The following is a 27488-nucleotide window of genomic DNA, read 5'->3' as shown; positions in this document are numbered from 1 at the left end:
TCCAGTTTTCCCAGCACCATTTATTGAAAAGACTGTCTTTTCCCTAATATATGTTCTTGGCACTTTTTTTGAAAATAAATTCACTGTATGTGAGTGGATTCATTTCTGGGTTCTCTATTCTATTTTATTGTTCTATGTGTTTGTTTTTATGCCAGTACCATGCTGTTCTGGTTACTGTAGCTCTGTAGTGTAATTTAAAGTCAGATAATGGGTTCCCCCAGTTTTATTCTTTTTGTTCAGGATAGCTTTGGCCATTCTGCATCTTTTGTGACTCCATATGAATTTTAAGATTATTTTTTTTCTATTTCTGTGAAGAATACCATTAGTATTTTGATAGAGATTGCATTGAATCTGTAGATTGCTTTGGATTTTATGGACATTTTAACAATATTGATTTTTCTAATCCATGAATATGGGATACCTTTCCGATTTTTGGTGTCCTCTTCCATTTCTTTCATCAGTATTTTATAGTTTTCATTGTTGAGGTCTTTCACTTCTTTGGTTAATTCCTAGTTATTTCATTTTATTTGTGGAACTTGTAATGGGATTACTTTTTTATTTCTTTTTCAGATTGCTCACTGTTGGCATATAGAAATGCTATTGATTTTTATATGTTGACTGTATCCTGCAATGTGACTGAATTTGCTTATTAGTTCTAATAGTTTTTTGGTGGAGTCTTTAGGTTTTTTCCAAATATAAGATTATATCATCTGCAAACAAGGATAATTTGACTTCTTCCGTTCCAGTTTGAATGTCATTTATTTCTTTCTCTATGTGATTGCTCAAGCTAGGACTTCCAGTACTTTGTTGAATAACAATGGTGAAAGTGGGCATCTTTGTCGTGTTCCAGATCTTGCAAGAAAGGCTTTTAGTTTTTCTCCGTTAAGTATAATACTAGCTGTGGTTCTGTCATATATGGTTTTTATTATGTTGATCTTGTAGGTGTGCTTCATTGTTTTCTATTCTCTACCCATTTTTTTGAGAGTTTTATCCTGAAGAGATGTTTAATTTTATCAAATGCTTTTTCAGCCTCAATTGAAATAGTCATATGGTTTTTGTTTTTCATTATGTTGATATGATGTATCACATTGATTGATTTACATATGTTTAACCATCCTTGCATCCCAGGGATAAATCCCACTTGGTCATGATATATGAACTTTTTAATGTATTGCTGAATTCAGTTTGCTAGTATTTTGTTGAGAATTTCTGCTTCAATATTCATCAGAGATACTGACCTGTAGTTTTCTTTTTTTGATGTGTCTTTGTCTGGTTTTGGTATCAGGGTAATAACTGCCATCGTAGAATGAGTTTGGAAGAAGTTCCTCTTCCTCAATTTTTTGGAACAGTTGAGTATAATTGGTGTTGGTTCTTTAAATGTTTGGTATTCAGCAGTGAAGCCATCAGGTTCTGGGCTTTTCTTTACTGGGACTTGTTCAGGTTTTAGATTTCTTCAGGGTTCAATCCTGGTAAGTTGTATGTGTCTAGGAATTTGTCCTTTTTTTCTAGGTGTTTCCAGTTCATTGGCATGTAATCACTCATAGTAGCTACTAATGATCCTTTGAATTTATGCAGTATCAGTTGTAATGTATCCTTTTTTGTCTCTGAATATATTTATTTGGGTCTTCTATCTTTTTTTCTTGGTCTGGCTAAAGGTTTGTCAAATTTATCTTGTCAAACAACTTTTTGTTTCATTGATCTTTTGTATTATTTTCTTCATTTTAATTTTATTTCTGCTCTGATCTTTATTATTTCTTTTCTTGTACTAATTTTGGGTTCAGTTTGCTCTTGCTTTTCTGGTTCTTTAAAATACATCATTTAAATTGTTTATTTGAAGTTTTTCTTCTTTTCTGAAGTAGGCGCTTAATAGATATATATATTTCCCTCTTGGTACTGCTTTCACTGTATCCCATAGGTTTTGGGATGTTGTGTTTCCATGATCATCTGTTTCAATAAAATTTTTAATTTCCTTCTTAATTTCTTCATTGACTCACTGGTCATTCTGGAGCATATTGTTTAATTTCTGTGTATTTGTATGGTTTCCAAAATTCCCCTTGTTATTGATTTGTAGTTTTATTCCCTTGTTATCAGAGAAGATGGTTGATATTATTTCAGGTTTTCTTGGATGTTTTAAGACTTGTTTTGTGACCTAACGTATGGTCTCTCCTTGAGAATCATCCATGAGCTGAGGAATGTATTCTGCCCAGAACATTCCTGTGTCTATTGCTGTGTGTATACAAGGCTGTGTATTCTGCAGCCTTTGGATGAAATGTTCTGTAAATATCCATTGGCTCCATTTGGTCTATGGTGCAGATTAGGTTTTATGTTTCTTTGTAGGTTTTCTGTCTGATCTATCCAGTCCTGAAAGTGGGGTGTTGATGTATCTTGCTATTATTGTATTGAGGCTTTTCTCACTTTTATTTCTGATAATATTTGCTTTATATATCTGGATGCCCCAGTCATGACTGCATATGTATTTTAAATTGTTACCTTCTCTTACTGAATTGACCCATTTATCATTATATTGTGACTTCTTTGTCTCTTCTTACAGTTTTTGTCTTGAAATCTATTTTGTCTGATATAAGTATAGCTACATCTGCTCTTTTTTGGTTTCCATTGGCATGGAATATCTTTTTCCATCCCTTTATTTTCATACTGTGTGTGTCTTTGTAGGTGTAGTGTGTTTCTCATTGGCAACAGATCAGTGAGTCTTGTTTTTTAATCCATTCAGCCACTCTGTGTCTTTTGATTAGAGAGTTTAGTCCATTTATGTTCAATGTTATTATTGATGAGTAAGGACTTACTCCTGCCATTTTTGTTATTTGCTTTCTGGTTGTTTTGTAGTCTTCTCTTCCTTCTTTTCCTTCCTGTATTCCTCCTAGTGAAGGTGATTTTTCTCTGTTGGTATGCTTTGATTTCTTTATTTTTAAGCCAGTCAAATTTAGCAGTTGGTTTTATACCAACTCTAGTGACACTAATGTTAGTAAGTTCTGATAACCAATTACCATGCTTTGATTTCTTGCTTTTATTTTCTGCATATCTGTTGTATGTTTTTCACCTTTGAGGTTACCATGAGGCTTGCAATACTCTCTTATAAGCCATTATTTTAAACCCATCACTTTTTAAGTGATGACAGTTTAACGCTGATTGCATAACAAACAAACATACAAAAACAAAACTAATACAAATTCTACACTTTGACTTTGTGCTCCCACTTTTTAACTTTTAGTTTTTTCTATTTGAATCTTATTGTAATATCTATGGCTTGAAAAGTTGTTATGATTATTTTTTATTGGTTTATCATTTAGCCTTTCTACTTAAGAGAAGTTTACACATCACAATTACAGTGTTATATTATTCTGTGTTTTTCTGTGTGCTTACTATTACCAATGAGTTTTGTACCTTTGGATGATTTATTCTTGCTTATTAACATCCTTCTCTTTCAGATTGAAGAACTCCCTTTAGCATTTCTTGTAGGACGGGTCTGGTCTGGTGTTGATGAAATTCCTCATCTTTTGTTTTCTAGAAAAGTGTTTATTTCTCCTTCATGTTTGAAGGATATTTTCACTAGATATAGTATTCTGTGGTAGATGGTTTTTTTCCTTCAACACTTTAAATATGTCATGCCACTCTCTCCTGGCATGTAAGATTTCCACTGAAAAGCCTGCTGCCAGATGTACTGGAGCTTCATTGTATGTTGTTTCTTTTCTCTTGCTGCTTTCAGGATCCTTTATCCTTGACCTTTGGGAGTTTGATTATTAATTGCCTTGAGATAGTCTTCTTTGAGTTAAATCTTCTTGATGTTCTGTAACCTTGTACTTGAATGTTGGTATTTTTCTCTAGGGTTGGGAAGTTCTCTGATACTTTCTCTTTGAATAAACTTTCTACCCCTATCTCTTTCTCTAACTCCCTTTTAAGGCTAATAAGTTAGATTTGCCCTTTTAAGGCCATTTTCTAGATCTTGTAGGTGTGCTTCATTGTTTTCTTTTCTTTTTTATTTTGTTTCCTCTGACTGTATATTTTCAAATAGCCTGTCTTCTGACTAATTCTTTCTTCTGCTTGATCATTTCTGGTATTAAGAGACTCTGATGCATTCTTCAGCACATCAATTGCATTTTTCAATTCTAATATTTCTGCTTGATTCTTTGTAGTTATTTTAATCTCTTTGTTAAATTTATCTGATAGAATTCTGAATTCTTTTTCTGAGTTGTCTTTAATTTCTTTGAATTTCCTCAAAACAGATATTTTGAATTATCTGTCTGAAAAGTCATATATCTCTGTTTTTTCAGGATTGGTCCCTGGTACCTTACTTAGTTCATTTAGTGAGGTCATGTTTTCCTGGATGGTGTTGATGCTTGTAGATGTACTTTGGTGTCTGGGCATTGAAGTTAGTTATTTGTGGTAGTCTTCACAGTTGAGCTTATTTGTGCCTGTCCTTCTCAGGAAGGCTTTCCAGGTATTCAAAACCCCAAGCCTAATAACGCTGTGGTTTTTGCAGACTCATAGAGGTACTGCCTTAGTGGTCTTGGATAAGATCTAGAAGAATTCTCTGGATTACCACGCAGAGACGCAGAGACTCTTGTTCTTTTCTCTTACCTTTCTCCCAAACATATGGAGTTTCTCTGTCTCTCTCCCTCTCTGTGCTGACCCATGTGGAACTGGGGGTGTGGTTATGCAAGCACTCCTGTGGCTGCCAACACTGGGAATGTGATGGGTCAGACCTGAAGTCAGCACTGCACTGAGTCTTGTCCAAGGTCCTTCCCTTCAGAGTGGTGAGATCCCCCAGGTCCTGTGCATGTCCGGACATGCTGTCTGGGAGCCAGGGATTGAAGCCAAATACCTTAGCAGTTTACCTTATGTTCTATTCTACTGCGGCTAAACTGGCAGTCAAACCACAATACAAAGTCCTTCCCATTCTTTCCTCCCCTTTCCAAAGGCAGAGGAGCTTCTCCCTGTGGCACGACCACCACTAGTCCATGGAGTTTCTGCCCTGCCACCACTGATGTTTACTTAAAGCCAAGGGCTCTTTGATTAGCTTGTGGTGAATGTTGCCAGGCCTGGGACTCACCCTTTAGGGCACCCTTTAGGACTCACCCTGGGACTCACCCAAGGGCTCTTTATTTTTATTATTTTTATTTTTATTATTTTTTGAGATAGAGTCATGTTCTGTCACCCAGGCTGGAGTGCAGTGGTGCCATCTCGGCTCACTGCAACTTCTGCCTTCCGGGTTCAAATGATTCTCCTGCCTCAGCCCCCTAAGGACCTGAGACTACAGGCATGCGCCACCATGCCCGGCTAATATTTTTGTTTTGGTTTGGTTTTTTTTTTTTTTTTTTTTGAGACAGAGTCTCTCTCTGTCACCCAGGCTGGAGTACAGTGGCGCAATCTCAGCTCACTGCAACCTCTGCCTCCCAGGTGCAAGCGATTCTCCTGCCTCAGCCTGCTGAGTAGCTGGGACTACAGGCACACGCCACCACACCTGGCTAATTTTTGTATTTTTAGTAGAGACAGGGTTTCACCATTTTGGCCAGGCTGGTCTCGAACTCCTGACCTCATGATGCCCGCCTCGGTCTCCCAAAGTGCTGAGATTACAGGCATGAGCTACCGCACCCAGCCTATTTTTTTGGATTTTTAGTAGAGACGGGATTTCACCATGTTGGTCAGGCTGGTCTCGAACTCCTGAGCTCAAATGATCTGCCCACCTCGGCTTCTCAAAGTGCTAGAATTCCAGGTGTGAGCCACCATGCCTGGTCCCCAAGGACTCTTTAGTCAGCAGGTAATGAACCCTTCCAGGACTGCATTCTTCCCTTGAAGGCAATGGTTCCCTTTTGACCCAGGGTGTATCTTGAATTGTTGTCCAGGAGGTAGGTCTTGAAATGGGGACCTCATGACTCTGCCCACTGCCCTACCCTACTGTGGCTGAACTGGTATCTAACATGCAAGACAAAGTCCTTTTTATGCTTTGCTCTCCTCTCCTCAAATGGAAGGAAGGAGTCACTTTTGTTCCTGCAAGCTGCACTGTCTGGGGTTGGGAAAGGGATTGTGCAAGCACTCCCTTAACCACACCAGCTTGGGTCTCCTTAGGTCACATGCCGCCATAGTTTACTGGCTCTAAGCCCAGCCTAGCTTAGAGGAATTGCCTAAGAATTGCAGTCCTTGTGTCCTAGGCTGCCTTTCAAATTTACCTAGGACCCCAGTGCACGTCAGCATGTGGTGGTGAGGCTTGCTGAGAAACTTGAGTTCTGACCACTGAAATGGGCAATTCCCCTCTGACTAGGGCTGGTCCAAATGCTGCCTCTAAGCCCAGCATGGCTTGATTCTCCCCTCTGATGGGGCAGCACTGAATTAAATATAAAGTCCCCCCGTTGCTGTGCTCTCCCTCCCCTACGCAGATCCTCTGCATAGCCACTGCTGGAAGATGGTGAAAGGGGTGGTGTTGGAGATTCAAGACTGTCTCTCCTGCCCTCTTCAATGCCTCCTTCCACCATATGAATTAAAACCAGGTACTATTTTTAATGGTGGAGGGTGTCCAGGTTCTTGGCGTCTTGAACAAAGAATTGGACAAAACACACAAACCAAGGAAGGAATGAAGGAATTTATTGAAAATGAAAGTACACTCCACAGTGTGGGAGTGGGCCTGAGCATAGAAACTCAAAAGCCCAGTTAGAGAATTTTTGGGAGTTTAAATACTCCCTAGAGGATTCCATTGGTTACTTGGAGGTATGCCCTATGTAAATGGGGAAAATGAAATAAAGTTACAAAGTCATTTACATCCTGTACCCTAAGGAGAGGATATTTCCTGTCACAGCTGAAGTGTGAATCAGGCTTATGTTCCCTGCCTCCAGACTCTATTTTCCTGCCTCACTATTTTTCACTTGACTTTTGTGGTCTTATGATGGTGCTTTTCTGTGTGCAGATAGTTTTTAAAATTTGGTGTTCCCATCGAGGGTAGCAGGTGTGAGGGAATGAATGGTGTAGGCTTCTATTCCGCCATCTTGCTCTGCCTCCAGCCTCTCCTGTCTTCTTTCTTGATCTACTTCTTCATTTAGTCAAAACACGTCTTTGTTAAATTCTTAATAAACTGTTAAATTCTTAAGAAAGAGATGCATTTTATGAATCTTTGCATGTCTGAGAATGACTCTATTTTACACTCACACTTGATTGATAATTGACCGGGTAAAGTTGAAAGTAATTTCTCTCAATCTTTTGAAGATATTGTGCTTTTGCATTCAGTATCGCTATTGAGATGTGTATCTGGTTCTTGTTCCTTTGTAGATGATTTTTTATTTTTTACTTTCTTGAATTTCATCTTTAACATCTTTTCTTTGTCTCTGAAATGCCACCATAATGTACTTAGGTATGAATTTTTGTTTTTTCATTCACCGTGCTAGGGACTCAGTAGACCTATTGGTCTGTAGATGTGTGCCTTTCAGTTTGGAGGAATTCGGTTGCATTTTTTCTTTGGCAGTTTCCCTTCTTCTGTTTTTTCAGTTCTGTCTTTCCAAAGTTCCTGTTGGAAACATACTTTCACCTCAGTTAAATCTCTACATCTCTTACTTTTTGTTTCAAAAATTTGTCTACTTTTTCTACCTTTGGAGGACATTTCTTGACTTGCAACATTTCTATTGAATTGAACTTTTTCATTTACAACCATATTTTTAATTTTCATGACCCTTTCTCCTCTCATCACTTCTGTGGCATAGCATCTTATTCTTGCTTTATGCTGATAATGTCTCTTGAATTTCTCTGTAAATACGAGTTTTTGAAGTGTTCTTCTATTCCTTGCATTATCTTTCTTTATTTCCTCTGGTTCTTCTTTTTTTTCTGGGTGTTTGCTTGTTTATTTGATATTGATCTATTTATTACTTTGTGATTTTTCTTCAAGTGTTCAGCAGTTTTTGGTTTTCTGTTTATATTCAAGAATTAGGCAATAAAAAGGCTGGTGGCAAATTCTCTATTCATGGGCAGAACTTGATGGCTTTGCTGTGGGAGGATTAGGTATGGCATCAACTATGTACGGGAGCATCTCCTACAGCATCTCCTGTGCTGGGAGATCCCTCAGTGCCTGATCTTAGAAATCTTTGTGTATTTCTCTGTAGTAGGACGCCTGGAGTTTTGGGTGGTGGTATCTGCTGCCAGGTATTTTAAGTGGGTAGGAGGTAGGGATTGACTTTTTTATGTACAGAATTTCAACCAATTCTCGTGTTTTCGTGTAAAAAATGTATTCCTATCTCCATGTTGAGCTGGAATTAAGATTTGTTTTAGAAGCAGAGTTTTGGTTGTAGAGAATGGATTAAACAGGGTCAAGCTTGATACAGGGAGACTAGTTAAGGTATTCTCGTAACCTACGTGAGAGGTTATTAATTAGGCTTTGAACTGCAGCAGTGAGGGAAGGAAGTAGACATAAAAATGAATTAAAAATATATATAGATTTTTGGAACTTACTAGCTATAAGGAAATGTGTTTCTCTAATGAAGATTAATTTGCATGGCTTTTTTTTCAGAGCAATGAATTGCATGAGAAACAAAAGTTTTATTTGAGGCAGTCAGTCATTGATTTGCAAACAAAACTTCAGGAGATGCAAATGGAGAGAGATGCTATGGCTGACATCAGGTTGGGATTTGTGAAATTATTTTAAAGTCACATATTTTCATTATGTGAAATTATTTTAAAGTTTTACTCTTTGTAGTAAAACTACTTGTGTGAATATGAGTTTTATCAATGTTATTTATTTTCTTTCATTTATTTCACAGACGAAGGGAGAGTCAGTCCCAGGAGGATTTAAGAAATCAGCTTCAAAATACAGTTCATGAACTTGAAGCTGCCAAATGCCTTAAGGAGGACATGCTGAAAGACAGCAACACACAGATAGAGCAACTACGAAAAATGATGCTTAGTCATGAGGGAGTGCTTCAAGAAATCCGGTCAATCCTGGTTGACTTTGAAGAAGCCTCAGGCAAAAAAATATATGAACATGACAGCATGTCTACTCTGCACTTCCGCAGCTTGGGCTCAGCTATTAGTAAAATCCTAAGAGAATTAGACACAGAGATTTCTTTTCTTAAAGGGAGGATATTTCCAGTAAGTGGTGAGAATGCTACTTAAATAATTTTATATTAAAATGCATTAAGAGAATAGCATTAGATGTGTAATTTTTAAAATTCTTAAAATAAGCCAAGTTCTCATTTTTCTGAAATAACAGAAGTTACTTCCACAATAATCTCTCATAATAGGAACTACCTTGGTTTACCTGTATAGCTTCATGAGAGTATAGACAAAGTAAAAGATCTAATAAAATATGGGAATATAATGTATTTGATTTTAGTATTATTTCTATTTGCATTTTTTTTTTTTTTTTTTTTTTTTTTTTTTTTTTGACGCGGAGTCTTGCTCTGTGCCCCAGGCTGGAGTGCAGTGGCGCGATCTCGGCTCACTGCAAGCTCCGCTCCCCCGGGTTCACGCCATTCTCCTTCAGCCTCCCGAGTAGCTGGGACTACAGGCGCCCGCCACCTCGCCCGGCTAATTTTCTTGTATTTTTTGAAAATATCCAGATTTTCCAAGCCTTATCCCAAATTTAGGCTAGCTAACTAAATCTTTAGTTGAAAATATCCAGATTTTCCAAGCCTTATATTTACTAGCAACTAAATCAGGGTCTCTTTCTAAAAACCAGGTAGAGGATCAACTTGAAGCACTGAAATCTGAATCACAGAACAAAATGGAACTACTTCTGCAACAACATCAAGATAGGTAGGTTTCTGACAGGTACGGAAAAGCCTAGTGAAACTAAACCACAGTTTTACAGTGTTTTAGCCACAATTCCAAAATCTAAACCGCTCTGAAACACATACTTTTTTTTATAGGTTTATAGGAAACTCATGTTACAATTTTGTTTTCCTGACCCTGGTTAAAATGGTAAGGAGGGTGTTATTCGAGACAATTACAATAGGAGTATTGCTATAGGAGAGAGAGAGATTAAGCTCAGCTTCCAGTACAAGGCCAAATAGAGATTTATAGCCACGGGGCATAGTGAGGGGGTCTGTGAATGGAAAATTACTGAGAAAAGGCATCAAGAGTAGGGGGATTCTTGCTAAACTCAGGCCAAGGGCTTAGATATCAAAGGCAGGGGATGAAGAACTTGACCAGATATCGAGGGTGGGAGGACTAAACTGACTCAGCAAGATTCTTGCTAGGTCTGTGCTAGGCAGGCCAAAGGTTGAGGCATAGTTGAAAAGAGGCCTCAGAAGAGCCTGACCAAAGTTTGGTGAAGGAGACAGTTTTTGTCACTCATTTGTTGGAAAAACCTGACCAGAGCTAATGTAAACCTTTCCATAGTCTATGATTTAGTGTGAATACTTGCAAATTGTTGCATTCATAATATATTTGGTTAATGGGACACTTCCCTACATCTCACTTGGGGTGTCATACAATATATAGTACTTGCAATTTATTGCCATGGTAAACTAAAAAAAAATTCTGAATTCTAAAACTAGCTGACTCCCAAAAGATTTGGATAAAGGATTTTGGACCTGTTGTAGACACTTGTTATTAAAAGAGTAGCATGTACAAAAGCAAAGCAAAATACTAAATTTGAGAGTATTGAAAATCATTCATTTTAAAAATAATTTGTAGGAAAATCTTCTCTATCAAATAACAATCACCACATTCTTTTTATAGGATTGAGCAGTTAATAAGTGAACATGAAGTTGAAATAACAGGACTTACTGAGAAAGCTAGCAGTGCTCGAAGCCAAGCCAATAGTATCCAGAGTCAAATGGAAATCATTCAGTATGTGGTTTAAACTGTTAGTCATTCATCTTCATTTTAGAGTTATTATTTTCATTAACTTTCTGTTCTATAATCTTTTAGAATTTGCTTGGTAAGATTTCATAAGAAAGTAAAACTTTTTTTCTAACATTTAAATGAACAGGAAATATTGCTTAACATAGGTAACATCTGACCATATAAGAAGTATTTTTGCAAGTATTTGGAGCTCCTGGGATTGGCTGTTTTAAGTATTTGTATTAGTCCATTCTTAATACTGCTATAAAGAACTACCTGAGACTGGGTAATTTTATGAAGAAAAGAGATTTAATTTACGCAGAGTTCCACAGGCTTAACAGGAGTCATGAGTGGGAGGCCTCAGGAAACTTACAATTATGATGGAAAGCAAAGGGGAAGCAAGCACATCATACCATGGCAAAGCGAGAGAGAGAGAGTGGGGACGTGCCACACTTTTAAACCATCAGATCTCATGAGAACTCACTATCACGAGAAAATCATGGAGGAAATCTGCCACCATGATCCAGTTACCTCCCACCAGGCCCCTCCCCTGACATGTGGTGATTACAATTCAGATTTGTAATCTTCCAAATATCATGTCCTTCTCACGTTTTAAAATATAATTATTGGCCATGCGCGGTGGCTCATGCCTGTAATCCCAGCACTTTGGGAGGCTGAGGCGGGCAGATCACGAGGTCAGGAGATCGAGACCATCCTGGCTAACACAGTGAAACCCTGTCTCCACTAAAAATACAAAAAATTAGCTGGGGTTGGTGGTGAGCACCTGTAGTCCCAGCTATTCGGGAGGCTAAGGCAGGAGAATGGCATTAACCTGGGAGGCAGAGCTTGCAGTGAGCCGAGACTGCACTGCAACCTGGGCAACACAGCAAGACTCTGTCTCAAAAAAAAAAAAAAAATACAATTATCCCTTCTCAACAATCCCCCAGTCTTAACTCATTTAAGCATTAGCTCAAAAATCCACAACCCAAAGTCTCATCTGAGACAAGGTAAGTCCCTTCTGCCTATGAGCCTGTAAAATAAAAAGTTTGTTACTTCTGAGATACAATTGGGTTACAGGCATTGGGTAAATGCTCTTATTCCAAATGGGAGAAATAGGCCAAAATAAAGGGGCTGCAGGACCCATGCAAGTCCAAAATCCAGCTGGGCAGTCATTAAATCTTAAAGCTCTAAAATAATCTCCTTTGACTCCGTGTTTCACATACAGGGCACACTGATGCAAGGTGGGGGCTCCCAAGGCCTTGGGCAGCTCTGCCTCTGTTGCTCTGCATTATATAGCCTCTGCGCTGCTTTCACAGGCTGGCGTTGAGTGTCTGTAGCTTTTCCATGTGCACAGTACAAGCTGCCTGTGGATCTACTATTCTGGGGTCTGGAGGATAGTGGCCCTCTTCTCACAGCTCCACTAGGCAGTGCCCCAGTGGGGATTCTGTGTGGGGCTTCCAACCCCACATTTCCCCTCCATATTACCCTAGTAGAGATTCCCCATGAGGACTCTACTCCTGCAGCAGACGTCTGCCTGAACATCCAGGCATTTCCATACATGCTATGAAATCTAGGTAGAGGTTCCCAAACCTCAACTCTTGCTTTCTGTGCACCTGCAGGCTCAACACCATGTGGAAGCTGCCTAGTCTTGGGGCTTGCACCCTCTAAAGCAACAGCCCGAGCTGTACCTTGGCTCCTTTTAGCCACAGCTGGAGCTGGAGCAGCTGGGACACAGGTGCCATGTACTGAGGATGCACAGAGCAGTGGAGTGGGCCCTGGCTCACAAAATCATTTTTTCCTCCTAAGTCACCAGGCCTGTGATGGAAGGGGCTGCCTAAAGATCTCTGACATGCCCAGGAGACATTTTCCCCATTGTCTTGCACCTCGTCTTTACTTATGCAAATTTCTACAGCTTGAATTTGTCCCCAGAAAATGGATTTTTCTTTTCCGTCAGGCTGCAAATTTTCCAAACTTTTACACTGTGCTTCCCTTTTAAACATAAGTTCCAGTTTCAGACCTCTCTTTATGAATACATGTGACTGTATGCTTTCAGAAACAGTCTGGTGACATCTTGAATGCTTTGCTGCTTAGAAATTTCTTCTGCCAGATACCCTGAATCATCTCTGTCATGATCAAAGTTCCACAGATCTTTAGGGCAGGGGCAAAATGCTACCAGTGTCTTTGCTAAAGCATAGTGAGAGTGATCTTTACTCCGGTTCCCAAGAAGTTCCTCATCTCCATCTGAGACCACCTCAGCCTGGACTCATTGTCCATATCACTATCAGCATTTTGGTCACAACCATTCAACAAGTCTCTAGGAAGTTCCAAACTTTCCCTCATCTTCCTGTCTTCTTCTGATCCCTCCAAACTGTTCCAACCTCTGCCTGTTACCTAGTTCCAAAGTTACTTTCATATTTTCAGGTGTCCTTGCCCCACTCTCCTGATACCAGTTTTCTGTATTAATCCATTCTTACACTACTATAAAGAACTACGCAAGACTGGGTAATTTATGAAGAAAAGAAGTTTAGTTGACTCACAGTTCCCCAAGTTTAACAGGAATCATGACTGGGAGACCTCAGGAAACTTACAATCATGGGGAAAGCAAGCACGTCTTACCATGACGGAGCAGAAAAGCAGGGAAGTGCCATATAAACCATCAGATGTTGTGAGAACTCACTCACTAGCATGAGAACAGCATGGGGGAAGTCTGCCCCCACGATCCAATCACCTCCCACCAGGTCCCTCCCCTGACGTGTGGGGATTACAATTTGACAAGAGATTTGAGTGGGGACACAGAACCAAACCATATCTCTGTGTGTGTGTGTGTATGTATGTATATGTGTGTGTGTAATATATATGAATATAAGTAAAATGTGTGCATATGCATAGAAATAATTGTATTTGCGTTGTATGTTAAAACTTTTTATATGGACATTTTCCATCATATACAAAAGTAGAGAGAAAATAGTGTAATGCACTCCCATACAGCTGTCACCCAGCTTCTGCGGTTTACAATATATTTGAGCTGAAGCTTTTGAGTCAATTTTGGAAAATAAAATACTATTGGCTTAATAATGCCATATAAAATAACTAGTAGTAGTGTCAAAAAGCTAGAATACTCAGGTGTTACTCTTATTCTTAGTTTGCTATTTGCATTTATTCTCCTTCTAAACTCTTCTTAGAGAGCAAGCAAGAAATCAAAACTCTATGTATATGCGTCAGCTCAGCGATCTGGAATCTACTGTTTCTCAGCTACGTTCTGAATTAAGGGAGGCCAAAAGGATGTATGAAGACAAGGTGAGTTTAGGTTTTGCTGCTCTGCTTCTAGAGACTATAATAGCTAGAATCAATATTATGTTATTAATAGTTTATTTGAAAATAAGAAATCAAAGTAATTTCAAATTAAAAGCAGTTTATAAGCTGGAGTAAGAGCATGCTAAATTATATTTTAAACTATAAACAATTTTTATTTAAATTATGTACTCTGATTCATTTTTAGCAAAACATTTTTTGCATAGTTCAAGTAAGTTTCTAAAAAAATGCATTAAAAATAAGACCATCTTAATTATTTTTACTTAGCTAACCTTTAGCAGATACTTCCATACCAGCCAGATCCCCCTGCTACTCAATATTTTTGGGGCCTACCTCCTCTCTTACTTCAACTCCTAACTCTTAATCATTGTGAAGCTAACAAACTGAATTAACTTTAAGAATAATTAAATGAATTAATTACATAAAAACTAATTACGAAGATAAGTCTTCATCTCTCATCATGTAATTCACTTTAAAACCACATTAATTAATATTTGATACTCTGTTTTTTTTCTTTCACTTTCCATAGCTAATGAGAAGCTATTCAGTATCATTGTCATCTATTTATCCAGAGCTTAGGATTTTGTTCATTTCAATCATTTGTATAACAGTAAGACCCTAAAAAACAAACAAGGAGCTGCCATTAAGAGGAGTGGTGTTCTTCATTCCTTGTAAGAAGGGTGATCACCCAAGGCTGCTTGCGTGGGACAGTCTCGGTTTACACCTGCTAGCCCAGTGTCCTGTTTTATGAATGCTACCTCTCATCTCCATAGTGTCCCCATTTGGAAGATAAAGTCTATATTTAGTCATCCTACCTGTAAGAGACCCTTAGATAGCCATGCAGAAACAATTTACGTACAGTTCTGTCACTTGTAGTCAGTTTCTCACACCTTAGCTATTTGGAGCAGTAGGTTAGAAGAAAGAGAGTATAAGGAAGCTGCCATACACCCTTTATAAAATGAAACCAATTCTATAGGGTAACAGTACATGGAGGAAAGCTCCATATGGGAAGAATTATATATTGCAGCACGAATTCTTCCAGACATTTGCCCTTCTCTGGGCAACCCCTCATTTTAATTATCACTCCAGCCAGCCACAGGAGGGGGCTGTTTCTCCTTGGTTCGAATATGGAAATAAGATACCTCAACCTTTATCTAAGCTGAGGGTGGAATTTAGACATGACTTTACTAAAGTCTAAGCCATAGAGTAACACAAAACTGTATAATCTCAGTTATAGGTGTGGGTCCTTTACAGCAGTGTCTTCCAAATATTTTCCATTGCTACTCACAGTAAGAAATATAGTTCATCTTATGATCCAATACACACATGCAACTGAAGCAAGATTCATAAAACAATATTTACTCCTATTACATGTGATGCTGGCTATTTTCTCTTCTCTTCAGATGCTGATTTGAAGCTCACTAAATTGATTTCATAATTTATTGGTGGGTTGCAGTTTGAATAACACTGCCTCCTTTTGTAAACCTCCTTGCATAACCCTTAACCTAAATCCTTGTGGCAGTGTTATTTCAACCAGTGCCACCTCTGAGCAACCTTAAGGGACCTTAGACCGCTTAAAGGGTACACTCGACAAACAAAAGGTCAGAGAGGAGCATACGCTTTTCTCCACCTCTCTGAAGCCTGCTTTTTGTGTTCTAGTTTCTTTTCTCAGGACAAGCTTTTCCCCTGATGATTGATAGCAGTCTGGGCAGACCAAGCCTATACCAAAAGGTCATGACCGCACCCTGCAGACAACAGCAGGAGGGGCTGATTTCAGTGCACCATGCATGGGGTGGGAGGGTGCTTTTTCACTTGGGTCTAGTGGAGGTAGCCACTCTGGCAGAAGTGAGAGCTGACATTCTGACAGTGAGAGGGGAAATAAGAGAGCTATTGTGTTATAGTCCAATATAGTAATGCATATTCATGAATAATCACAAATCATTTTGGAAAAATTAAGTACCCATTGTCTATTGACAAACTTTATGAAAAGCCACCAAAGTACTAAATAAAGCTCAACTCACCTGTGGTTTCTTACATGATTGGTAACTGGTATAGCTTTCCATTATACTGTTGTTTGGAAAAATTATCCTTTCAGAAGCTTCACCCATTGTTTGCTAATTTGCATTTGGCCCAATATATAGTATCATGCTGATTTGGACATAATTGGGAATTTTTTCACAAATACTGAAATATCCATCTAAAATATATAAAAAGAATTTCTAAGTTTTTATAAGCATTTAAATCTCTGGCATTATAGAAGCACGAGATCCAGATGAATGACTGTAAGCTTTTTACATGAATGTTTTGGAGTCATATAGATACAAACATGATATTAGAATCATTCTGTGATTTTGCTCTAATGTAAATAGTGGCTCAGCAAGAATTTTTGACAGTCTTAAATACTAAACAGCTAACGGAAATAAGGAGGGCCTATCAGCTTCATTAGTTTTAGTAAATCACTGAGATTTATAATACACCACAGTGACCCTAAATAGAGTTGGCACCTAGTTGATGGTTAACTAGACTGCCTTAACAGTAACTCCCTTTGATTTGGTCAGGGAGCACTCAGAGATGACTGCCATGTAAATATAGCTAAGTACACTCTGGCCTAAGGTGACGTTAATTACATGGTGTAGCTGAGCAAGGAAAATCAAACAAGTGAATAACAAGGATTTCACTTGAGATCATAAAAAATTGTATTGTTATAAAATGTTTTTGTTATAATGAATTGAATATAAAATCTAAAAACAAATTATTCTGCTTAATTTTTATTTTCACGCGACTTGACATTGCTAAAGCTTATTAAAACCTTAAAATCTATTTTTCTCTGTTGCTTCAGTGCATATTTTGATATGTACTATTCAAATAACAACAAGGAAAAATATCAAAGGAAATAATACATAAAAGCTGTGATTAAAATGAAATTCATGGCCAGGTGCAGTGGCTTACACCCATAATCCCAGCACTTTGGAAGGCTGAGATAGGAGGATCACTTGAGCCCAGGAGCTTGAGACAAACCTGGGCAACATAGTGGAACTCTGTCTTTACAAAAATAAAAACAAAAATAAAAAGTTAGCTAGGCATGGTAGCGTGAGCTTGTAGTCCTCACTACTAGAAAGGCTAAAATGGGAGGATAGCTTGAGGCTGGGAGATTGAGGCTGCAGTGAGCAATGATCACACCACTAACTTTAGCCTGGGCAACAGAGTGCAACCCTGTCTCAGAAAAAAAAAAAAAAAAAAAAAGGTGAGATTTGTGTGAAAGGAAACTAATAAAGGTGTGTTGATATTAAACATCAACATGTTTTATGAGGGGCAGTATTAGTATTTTCTCCCGAGGTCAGATTTCTTCATTTTAGAAAGTGTTTTTACTTTTAAAAATTGATGACATGGCGGTCTAAACAAAACTTTTCCAACTAGAATGCATAAATTAAGAGAAAACTTGTTTTGGAAGTTAATATTTCTCTTCAGATTAACACAATTATTTTATGCTGGTAAACATAGAAATTGTACTTCAAAAAAAAAATGTGAGATGTAGCTTTTGTAGCTTACAAAAGTGTTTTACTGTAATGCTGTTTTCTATTCTTCTCTTTCCATTTTAGGAGAACCTCCAGAATTCCCCTTTACGAATTTGGACCAGTAGAAGCTGTCACTATTGGCTCTGTAGATTTGGCTTTACTCTTAACTTTCGCTTTTTGACAACAAAAATACCTCATGATCTTGATTCAACGTTTATTTTTACTACTTTGAAAGCAGTTGGGGCTGAATTTTCTATTAAAAAAGTGATGATTTAGTAGCACTGGCTAGAGCTATATATACTGTGCAGGAAGATTCTGTGCAAACCTCTGCATAGTTCTGCCAATGCACCGCCATGCTGGCCTGTAGCATCCCTTATTACTCCATAGCTGTGTCTTTTTGAGCACAGAAAAACAGAAAACACCACCACCAACAGACAAACCAAACCTCATGTGATTTGATATGATTGGCAATATCTCTAAAATCAATGTGAGATTAGAATGAAATCCCAATACTCATTTGTCCAGTAATCCAAACCAAAAAGTGCATTCATAGATGGTGAAAGGGAAAACCAGTGCTACTATGTAAAAATAAAAGAAAAAGAAAAAAATCTTTAATACATCTCAGATGTCAATATTTATTCTGGATATTTTAAAAGGCTTTTCTTTATAGTGTTTTTTACAGCTGTTTATATCAACTCAGCTGCTACTTCAATGGTTTTCCCTTTCACTCTCTATTTATCTTTTTAATTGATTAATACAAATATTTTTACTCTAAAAAGTGAAAGGTAAAAGCAGAGCTATAGCAGCTGAGTCAGTACTGACAACCACAAAACAAATGTTCCTGCAGGGGGCTGGAGGAACTTCTTATACTTAATAAACAGATGGAAAGATAAGACATGGCACTTTTCTCTTTCTTTGTTTTTTTAATTTGGTCTCATGTCAAGTTTGATGTTATGAAATGATTATCCAGAAGTTTTTTTTTTAAGTGAAAGCAGACAAAAGAGAAAATCTTAATTTAAGCTTTTAAAGCATATATACAAATTATTTTCTTTGCTCAAGGATAGAAATGGTTTATGCCAGGCTAGGAGTAGAAAACATTTATTTTAATCATATGATTAATTCAAATTGGAAATGTTCTTGTTGAATTTATAGCTCAAAAGACAGGTGGAAAATAAATTATTTCAGCTTTATTAATACTGTTCTCATGGAAAAAAAAGTATTAGAATTGAAAGGAACATGAGAGATCATCTAGAATACTCTTTCCAATTATAGATTTAAAAAATGGAAACACAGAGAAGTTATGTAACAGAAACTAGACAAGAACCTAAGGTGTTTGGCTCTCTGGCTGATCATGTTGCCTGTCGGATCATGTTCATGTACCCATTCCTTGCCAGGCAAAATGATAACTGTGTAACAGTAACGTTTGTGGTTCTTCCCCTTACTGTATTTACTAAGTGTGTACTGATTTAGTCTTTCCTGATAATAATAAAAGTGAAGAGATTTTATCAACTGATATTGTTCCTTCATTTTTCTTAGGAAGTTACCTGTGTTACAGAGCTTGAATTTTTATGGGGCTTTTTCATTTATTTTCCTATATATGCCCCAAAAGGAGCACAAGAAGTCCTTTTTTGTTTTTTCTGAGAGAGAGTGTCTCACTCCGTTGCCAAGGCTGGAGTGCAGTAGCACGATCATGACGCACTACAGCTTCAAACTCCCAGGCTCAAGCGAGCCTGCCACCTCAGCCTCCTGACTAGCCAAAACTACAGGCATGCACCACCATGCCATGCTAATTTTATTTTTATGTTTGTAGAGATGGGGTCTCACTATGCAGCCCAGGCTGGTCTCAAACTCCTGGTCTCAAGTGATCCTCCCACCTCGGCCCCCTGGAAAGTACTTTATTGGATTATTAAAGTCTAGGAATACATTTTAGACAGTAATCTAATATTTTATGTGTACCTAATTCTTGTGAACTACTTTTTATACTTAGCATGCAGCCAGATACAAAGTCAGTTTAGGAATATAGCCAATATAAATATTAAAGTCTATATTCTGATTTCTGTAGGTAAATGGGAAACTGATAGTCCTGTATTAGTACTTTCTTAGTCATATATGTATATGTAGATATATATATATAACTTCTATTATTTGATTATTGTTAAAGAGACACGTGTATATGTTTGTATAGATAATATAATCCAATATGTGTTGAATAAGTGAAGATCTTTAAAAATAAATAATAGTAAAACTAGAAAGTTGTCAAGAAAAAGTTAGTCTTAGTCAAATGTTCTCTAGTTAAGAAAGTTTTATCATAGTACATCATCCAAACCAGGTTTTATTATTGACAGTAGATTGGAAACCTACTACATAGACACCTTAAAGGTAAGAAGGAATATGTAGCATTTATGCAGATGTGAAAGATTTCCTATTACTAGAAAGTAGATGATAAAATAGTAATGGTAGATACCTAGTTAAAGATAAGGTATCACCATATAACTAAGTATCAACATGTTCTCATTGCTTTAATATCTTATTATCTAAGTTACGATATTGTGTGGGTCAGCTAAAATATAAACCCTTAGTCTCCACAGTCTGAGATCCTAGCCTGTTAGTATACACTGAACCTAGACATTAAGAACTATAGAGGCCGGGCACGGTGGCTCACGCCTGTAATCCCAGCACTTTGGGAGGCCGAGGCGGGTGGATCATCTGAGGTCAGGAGTTCGAGACCAGCCCGGCCAACATGGCAAAACCCCATCTCTACTAAAAATACAAAAATTAGCTGAGCGTGGTGGTGGGGACCTGTAATCCCAGCTACTTGGGAGGCTGAGGCAGGAGAATCATTTGAACCCGGGAGGTGGAGGTTGCAGTGAGCCGAGATCGTGCCATTGCACTTCAGCCTGGGTGACAGGGCAAGACTCCATCTCAAAAAAAAAAAAAAAAAAAAAAGAACTATAGAAATGCTATTAACAGTGATGCATTTTATGGCATGTGTCATAGAAATGCATATTTAAACAGATCAAACAGCTGCCTTGTTGGAATAAAATGCACTTTAACATCCTCTAAAATTGGTACTTTTATTCCCATTTTACATTAATAGTTGAACAGAATGAGGGTTAGAATGGTTAAATAAATTGTCTGACTGTAAATATAAATATATATAAATTCATCCTTTCAAAAAGTAGTGAATATAAAATAATGACAATAGCTAATAACTTGTTACCATTCATTCTTTTATATTCAATGCCTTTTATTATCAAAACTTTGATATTCTGAAGCAAAATAGCTCTTCTAAGTATAATACAGTTTATTTGTGTAGGCTCTGCAGCATGTAATTTATGCCATATCAAGCTTCCTTTTTTTTTTGAAACAGTTTTGCTCTGTCACCCAGGCTGGAGTGCAGGGACGCAATCATGGCTCACTGCAGCCTTAACCACCCAGGCTCAAGCAGTCCTCCCACTTTAGCCTCCCAAGTAGCTGGAACCCCAGGTGTGCACCACCATGCCCAGCTAATCTTTAAAAAAACATTTTTTGTGGAGATGGGGTTTCCCTATTTTGCCTAGGTTGGTCTTGAACTCCTGGGCTCGAGGGATCCTCCTGTCTTGGCCTCCCAAAGGATTACAGGCATAGGCCAACCCTCAAGCTTTCTTAAATACCAAATTATAGAACATGTCTTCACAGAAGATAAATCTTGAATAGTATGAAAACAGGAGACGGATGTATTACAGGCAATTCCCAAATTCAACAGTACTAAATATTTCATTTTGTCTAACTTCCCTGGCTAAATACAGCATAGATTTTCTTTAAAAAAACAAAAAACCAAAAAAAAAAAAAAACAACTTCACAAAACACATCACAATACACTTTTTTTTTTTTTTTTTTTTGAGATGTAGTTTCACTTTTTCACCCAGGCTGAAGTGCAATGGCATGATCTTGACTCACTGCAACTTCTGCCTCCCGGATTCAAACAGTTCTCTTGTCTCAGCCTCCCAAGTAGCTGGGATTACAGGTGCCCGCCACCGCACCTGGCCAATTTTTGTATTTTTAGTAGAGACAGGGTTTTGCCGTGTTGGCCAGGCTGTTCTCAAAATCCTGACCTCAAGTGATCCACCTGCCTTGGCCTCGCAAAGTGCTGGGATTACAGGTGTAAGCCATTGCACCCAGCCTCACAATAAACTTTTATTTTTGTTCTCAAAATAATACCATTTGTTTTCCAAAGTCTGTATTTATTTTATATTACCCACTGTCATAATCAGGCACTGTTCAATTTTTACTTTCCTTTCAGATAGAAGAGCTGGAAAAGCAGTTAGTCCTTGCCAACTCAGAGCTAACTGAAGCCCGGACAGAGCGTGATCAATTCAGTCAGGAATCTGGAAATTTAGATGATCAACTTCAAAAGCTGTTGGTAAGATTATGCTTTAAAATATGAATAAGATGAATTCTGGCAAGTTTTTCACCAAAATATATCACAAAACTTGTTTCCTTTATAAAATTACCAACTTATAAAATATTTGTGCATACATGCAACAGATTATTTTAGACACAATTCAAGTTTTGCATATAAAATATATTCTGTATACTTAATTTTTTTCTTAAGCAGAGCTATTACAGTATTAGGTGAAGGAGATCTTGACATAGTCATAGTCTTTCAAGTAGATACCATATTCCATTAAATTGAAGTCGTGTCACATGTTCATTTTAAGGCCAAATAACATTCAAAACACATACAAATTGTGTATATAGAAATTTGGAATGGACAGTTAGGTGAAGTTGTTTTAAAAGAAAAGGACAGTATGATGGTGCTCATAATGAAGCAACTCTGTCCTCTGTTGGAGGAACTATAGGATGAGATTTTAGGAAAGGAAATGTTTGGAACCCCCTTTTGTGGTATTAGTGGTATAACAGAATAAATTTCTCAGCTTACCAAACCCCATTCCAGGGAATTGTGCTCTTTGCTATTAAAGCCATCCTTCGCAGGCTGACAAGGGTTAGATGAGCTGAGGTAAGGATAGAACTGAGAGCTGTGTAGAGAAGCTCTTAACCTTGGCATAATTCTTCAGTGCTTTACCTAATATTTGCATGTTTTTCAGTGTTCTCCTATCTAATTTGAAAATCTTGGAGACTGAATGTCTGAAAGATCCTCAAACCTGGCCTCCCTTTTCATTCTTACCGTCACCACCCCTCTTTCAACCCTTCATTACTCATCGCCTGGAGCACGGCAGTCTCCTTATTGATGTTCCCAACTCCAGTTTTTCTCCTCTTCACTCCTTCCTGTAAACGGCTGCCGCATACATGTCTCTAAAATATAGCTCCAGTGATGTCACTCTTCAACTCAAAATTACTTTCTCTGTAAAATCAGACACCCTCCCTTTCAGTACTGTTCATGATCCATAACCCTGCTAACCTTTCCGATCCTTTCTCTCTACCTGGATCCAGTGCACCATGCAAACACACAGGCCCCTTTCCTGTCCCTTCTTCCTAATCTCTGCATCTTCAGGTCTAACTCAAATACTATCCTGAAGCATTTTGATCCCTTTAGTGAGATTCTGTCTGTTATTCCCTATCTTTGTCCTTTTAATGAAAAACCACTTCCAGTTACTTATGTCTGTCTTAACTTTCTCTTGGATCATAAGTCATTTGAGCATAGATGGATCTTTGTTTTTACTAGTCTGACTGTAGAGTTTTTGCTCCTGTTCAACACTATGTATTTTTTAAGCAACTGAAAAGGGAGGTAATTCTATTCACAGCCCAGATGCTACTCAAATTCCAGTACCAGCCACTATTCTGCCATTTCTCCATTACTTATCATTTTTCCTGTATGCTTTTGAGCATTTCTTTGTTATAGGAGCATACTTGATGTGAGGTATAATGTCTTTCTTAGAAAATGCAAGACTTCAAAACAGGACACTTTTAAAATCTACTGTATTTTCCTTTTCATTGTGTATTATTTGAGTTCTAGTCCCTCGAGATAGACTTGTAATGCTAGAAATTTTAAGCAAAATGTTAACTTATTTTTCTTGGAAATAATTGCTCTTAAGCCATTAAAAAGGAATCAGATTCCAAAATCAAAGGTGTCTGAAATCACATAAAAACTCCAAATGTGATATAAACACAATATGTTTTATCTTAATTATTTAATAGCAGGGAGGAAAAAAGCATTCCTCTCTTTTTTTAGGCTGATCTACACAAAAGGGAGAAGGAGCTGAGTCTGGAGAAGGAGCAGAATAAGCGTCTGTGGGACCGAGACACAGGCAACAGCATCACCATTGACCATCTACGGCGGGAACTGGATGACCGGAACATGGAGGTGCAGCGCCTGGAAGCCCTGCTCAAGGCCTTGAAGAGCGAGTGTCAGGGCCAGATGGAGCGGCAGGTCAGTGCCTGCGCAGGCTGTGCCATCACCAAACAATCTCTTCTGGGGGAAAATATATTTTATGTTTAAATAGAGCTTTTTATTTTTAACATATATGGACCTAAAATGGCTCCTAAAATAAAGCTATGGATTCTGTGAGCAATTTATGAAAACCTGACACTTATTTTTTATTTTATTTTATTTTTTGTTTATTTATTTATTTATTTTTAGATCGCACCTCCCTCTGTCACCCAGGCTGGAGTGCAGTGGCGCGATCTCGGCTCACTGCCACCTCTGCCTCCAGGGTTCAAGCGATTCTCCTACCTTAGCCTCCCAAGTAGCTGAGATTACAGGTGCGTGCCACCACGCCCAGCTAATTTTTTGAATTTTTAGTAGAGATGGGGTTTCACCATGTTAGCCAGGATGGTCTTGATCTCCTGACCTCATGGTCTGCCCACCTCAGCCTCCCAAGGTGCTGGGATTACAGGCATGAACCACTGCGCCCAGCCCACATATGTGTGTGTGTGTGTGTGTGTGTGTGTGTATATATTTTTTTTTTTTTTTGAGACACAGTCTTACTTTATTGCCCAGGGTGGAGTGCAGTGGCACAATCTCAGCTCACTGCAACCTCTGCCTCCCAGGTTCAAGCAATTCTCCTGCCTCAGCCTCCCAAGTAGCTGGGATTACAGGCATGCACCACCACACCCAGCTAATTTTTGTATTTTTAATAGAGATGGGGTTTCACCATGTTGGCCAGGCTGGTCGTGAACTTCTGACCTCAGGTGATACACCTGCCTTGGCCTCCCAAAGGGCTGGGATTACAGGCATGAGCCACCGTGCTGGGTTTTATATATATATATATACACTAATTAAACTAAATGTGTCAAGCTTTATCTCACTTGTACATTTTGAAAAACTAAACTCCTATCCAATTGCCTTTTCACTTTTACCTAAAACTTGGTAACCTAATAATTGCTTATTTCTGCTGCATAGAAGCATCAAATTATTGGGCAGCCTGAGGAGCAACAGGGTTGAAGGTTTCTAACAGATTTTTTTGCTTTATTTTTCTCCCAAAAGAGACTTTCCTCTCTTCCCCTGAGCCTTAGCACTGATTGAGACTGATGAGTGCATTCCATTCTGGTGCACCCACCAATAGCAAAACATGGAAATGCCTTCTTAATAGCAGTGTACTTTCTGTGCTAGGAGTACATGGTTCTAATGCTAGTTACTGCTACAGGGACATAAAAAGCATCCCATAAAAGTGTAAGCTTCTCAGAATGTGAAAGCAAACCAAGGGACCAGTCTTGCCTTAGACCCAGGCAAAGCCATTAACCTACTCTCTGGCTTAACCTGGGCAAGAAGAAAGATGAAAGGACCAACTAGAAGTCAGAATTTTCAGCTTTTCCAAACAAGGATCAGAGAATATGAATGTGTGTGTGGATAAAAGCCATTATTCATTTTTTTTTCCTCAGAGGTAGAATTAAAGGTAAAGTTGGAGGGAAATTAAAAGTAAAGGGGTAGTTATTGTAAATTCTACCACCCTTCCCCCCATTGCCAGGGTTATCTTAATCTAAATCAGTACAGAAAACATCCACAGAGGAAACTTCCCAAGACCACACTCTAGAACACCATCATGGAGGAGCATTAGTATTTAATTAAGCCATCTCCACCTTGGTCTAATTAGCGTATGTCAGTCTTACATATGTTACAAGAGCTAGAGTTCTGATAGCAAAATGATTGAGTTAATTTAACTAGACATGGTTGGGTACAGTGGCTCATGCCTGAAATCCCAGCACTTTGGGAGGCCGAAGCAGGAGATCACTTGAGGCTGGGAATTTGAGAAGACCAACCTGGGGAACATAGTGAGACCCCTATCTCTTAAAAAAAAAAAAAAAGATCTTACTAAACATTGCCTAATTCATTATTTCATGCTTTTAAGTTAACTTGCATCTCTCGAGGTTGCCTATACCTATCCTCCCAAATCTATGAAATTCTCTTTTCTTTAACAATCAGATGGCAGCAATTCAAGGAAAGAATGAAAGTCTAGAAAAAGTATCTTCCCTGACTGCTCAGCTTGAATCCACCAAAGAGATGCTGCGCAAAGTAGTAGAAGAGTTGACAGCCAAGAAGATGACTCTGGAGAGCTCAGAGAGGACAATATCAGACCTGACCACTTCTCTCCAGGAAAAAGAGAGAGCCATCGAGGCTACCAATGCAGAGATCACAAAGCTCCGCTCCCGGGTGGACTTGAAATTGCAGGAGCTGCAACACTTGAAAAATGAAGGGGATCACCTCAGAAATGTGCAGACAGAATGCGAGGCCCTCAAACTGCAGATGACAGAGAAGGACAAGGTGATCGAGATTCTGCGACAGCAGATTGAGAACATGACGCAGCTGGTGGGCCAGCATGGACGAACTGCTGGAGCTATGCAAGTAGAAAAAGCTCAACTGGAGAAAGAAATTAATGATAGGCGGATGGAACTAAAGGAACTTAAGGTCTGTAGAGTTTTTTTGTGGTTTAACTTCTGAAATATCATTTCTCTTATGACAGGTATGACCTGTACTGGAAAGTGGTTCTTGGTATCTGTGGGCACCCTGAAACTGTTGGAAGGTGTTTGTTTCTATGTGTATATGTGTGTTTTTTTGAGAAAGGATAAATACTTTTATCAGATTACAGAAGGAGTGGATGACTCGAAAACGGCTCAAAATCATGGGTACAAGAGAAAAAAGATCAGAAAATCTATTAAGTCTTTCCTGATACCACAGTTTGAAGTATTTTCTCCCTCTTCAGACAGACCTAAATTTGAACCCCGTCTCTCACTGCTTAGTTACGGTGAAACACTGGACTGTGTGCTGAATCTTGGCTTCTATATCTGATAAACAAAACCAAACCAAAAAGTAAACAAAACAAAAAACCCCCAACAACCTGTTGGGTTACTGTGAGGCTTAAATCAGAAAATATATATCAAGGAATGAGCCTATTAATAGTTTCTGGCTATTTAAGAATTTAAAATTTAAATAACTTAATAATTTAAAATTTAATAAATATTAGTTTCTTTCCCCTGTTTTGGTCTCCTTCTGAACTTTCTCATACTTTATTTGTACCTGGTAAAACCTGGTTCACATTCTATATTGCCGTATCTGTGTGTGTGTGTGTGTGTCTGTGTCTGTGTGAGTGTGTTTACATAGCAGTGTCTCCTTTTCCCTACAAGATTGTAGACTTCTTCAACCAGGGTGCACATCTTATTAGTCTTTGTACCTCCTGCCCAATATTTTTGTGCCTTGCACCCAGAAGGTGCTCGATAAATATTTATCAAAATTTAACACGATTTTATGTTTTTTTAAAAATTGATTTCATAGGATTTATGTCACCTTTATGTCTGACTTGGTGAGTAGTAAGACACAAATCACATATACTGTAGATGCCTCAATTTCCTGCTTCTAAAAATAGGGCCAGCAATAGATAATTATCCATCTTATGGAAATACACAAGTTCATTGCATTAGAAAAATAGAATTTTCTATTGCTTAAGT

At 38.2% G+C, this 27488-nt stretch overlaps 1 protein-coding gene across 9 annotated transcripts in view; it reads left to right on the top strand.

Annotated features, from left to right (window-relative positions):
* CCDC158 (coiled-coil domain containing 158) overlaps positions 1–27488 on the top strand; it is a 116056-nt gene that overhangs the window by 27630 nt on the left and 60938 nt on the right. For 8 of the 9 annotated variants that reach the window (XM_050790822.1, XM_050790823.1, XM_050790825.1 and 5 more), the window contains 8 exons: positions 8504–8613; positions 8754–9081; positions 9671–9747; positions 10675–10785; positions 13962–14076; positions 21889–22008; positions 23779–23976; positions 25969–26451. In XM_050790822.1, coding sequence (XP_050646779.1) covers positions 8504–8613; positions 8754–9081; positions 9671–9747; positions 10675–10785; positions 13962–14076; positions 21889–22008; positions 23779–23976; positions 25969–26451 — 1542 coding nt within the window. The remainder of the gene's footprint in view (positions 1–8503; positions 8614–8753; positions 9082–9670; positions 9748–10674; positions 10786–13961; positions 14077–21888; positions 22009–23778; positions 23977–25968; positions 26452–27488) is intronic. The other variant, XM_050790829.1, reaches the window with a different exon arrangement.

The sequence above is a fragment of the Macaca thibetana genome, chromosome 5, assembly GCF_024542745.1.
Source record: "Macaca thibetana thibetana isolate TM-01 chromosome 5, ASM2454274v1, whole genome shotgun sequence".
In the NCBI taxonomy this organism is placed as follows: domain Eukaryota; kingdom Metazoa; phylum Chordata; class Mammalia; order Primates; family Cercopithecidae; genus Macaca; species Macaca thibetana.
The sequence above is the reverse complement of the archived record's forward strand: the minus strand, read 5'-3'. Positions and strand labels throughout refer to the sequence as shown.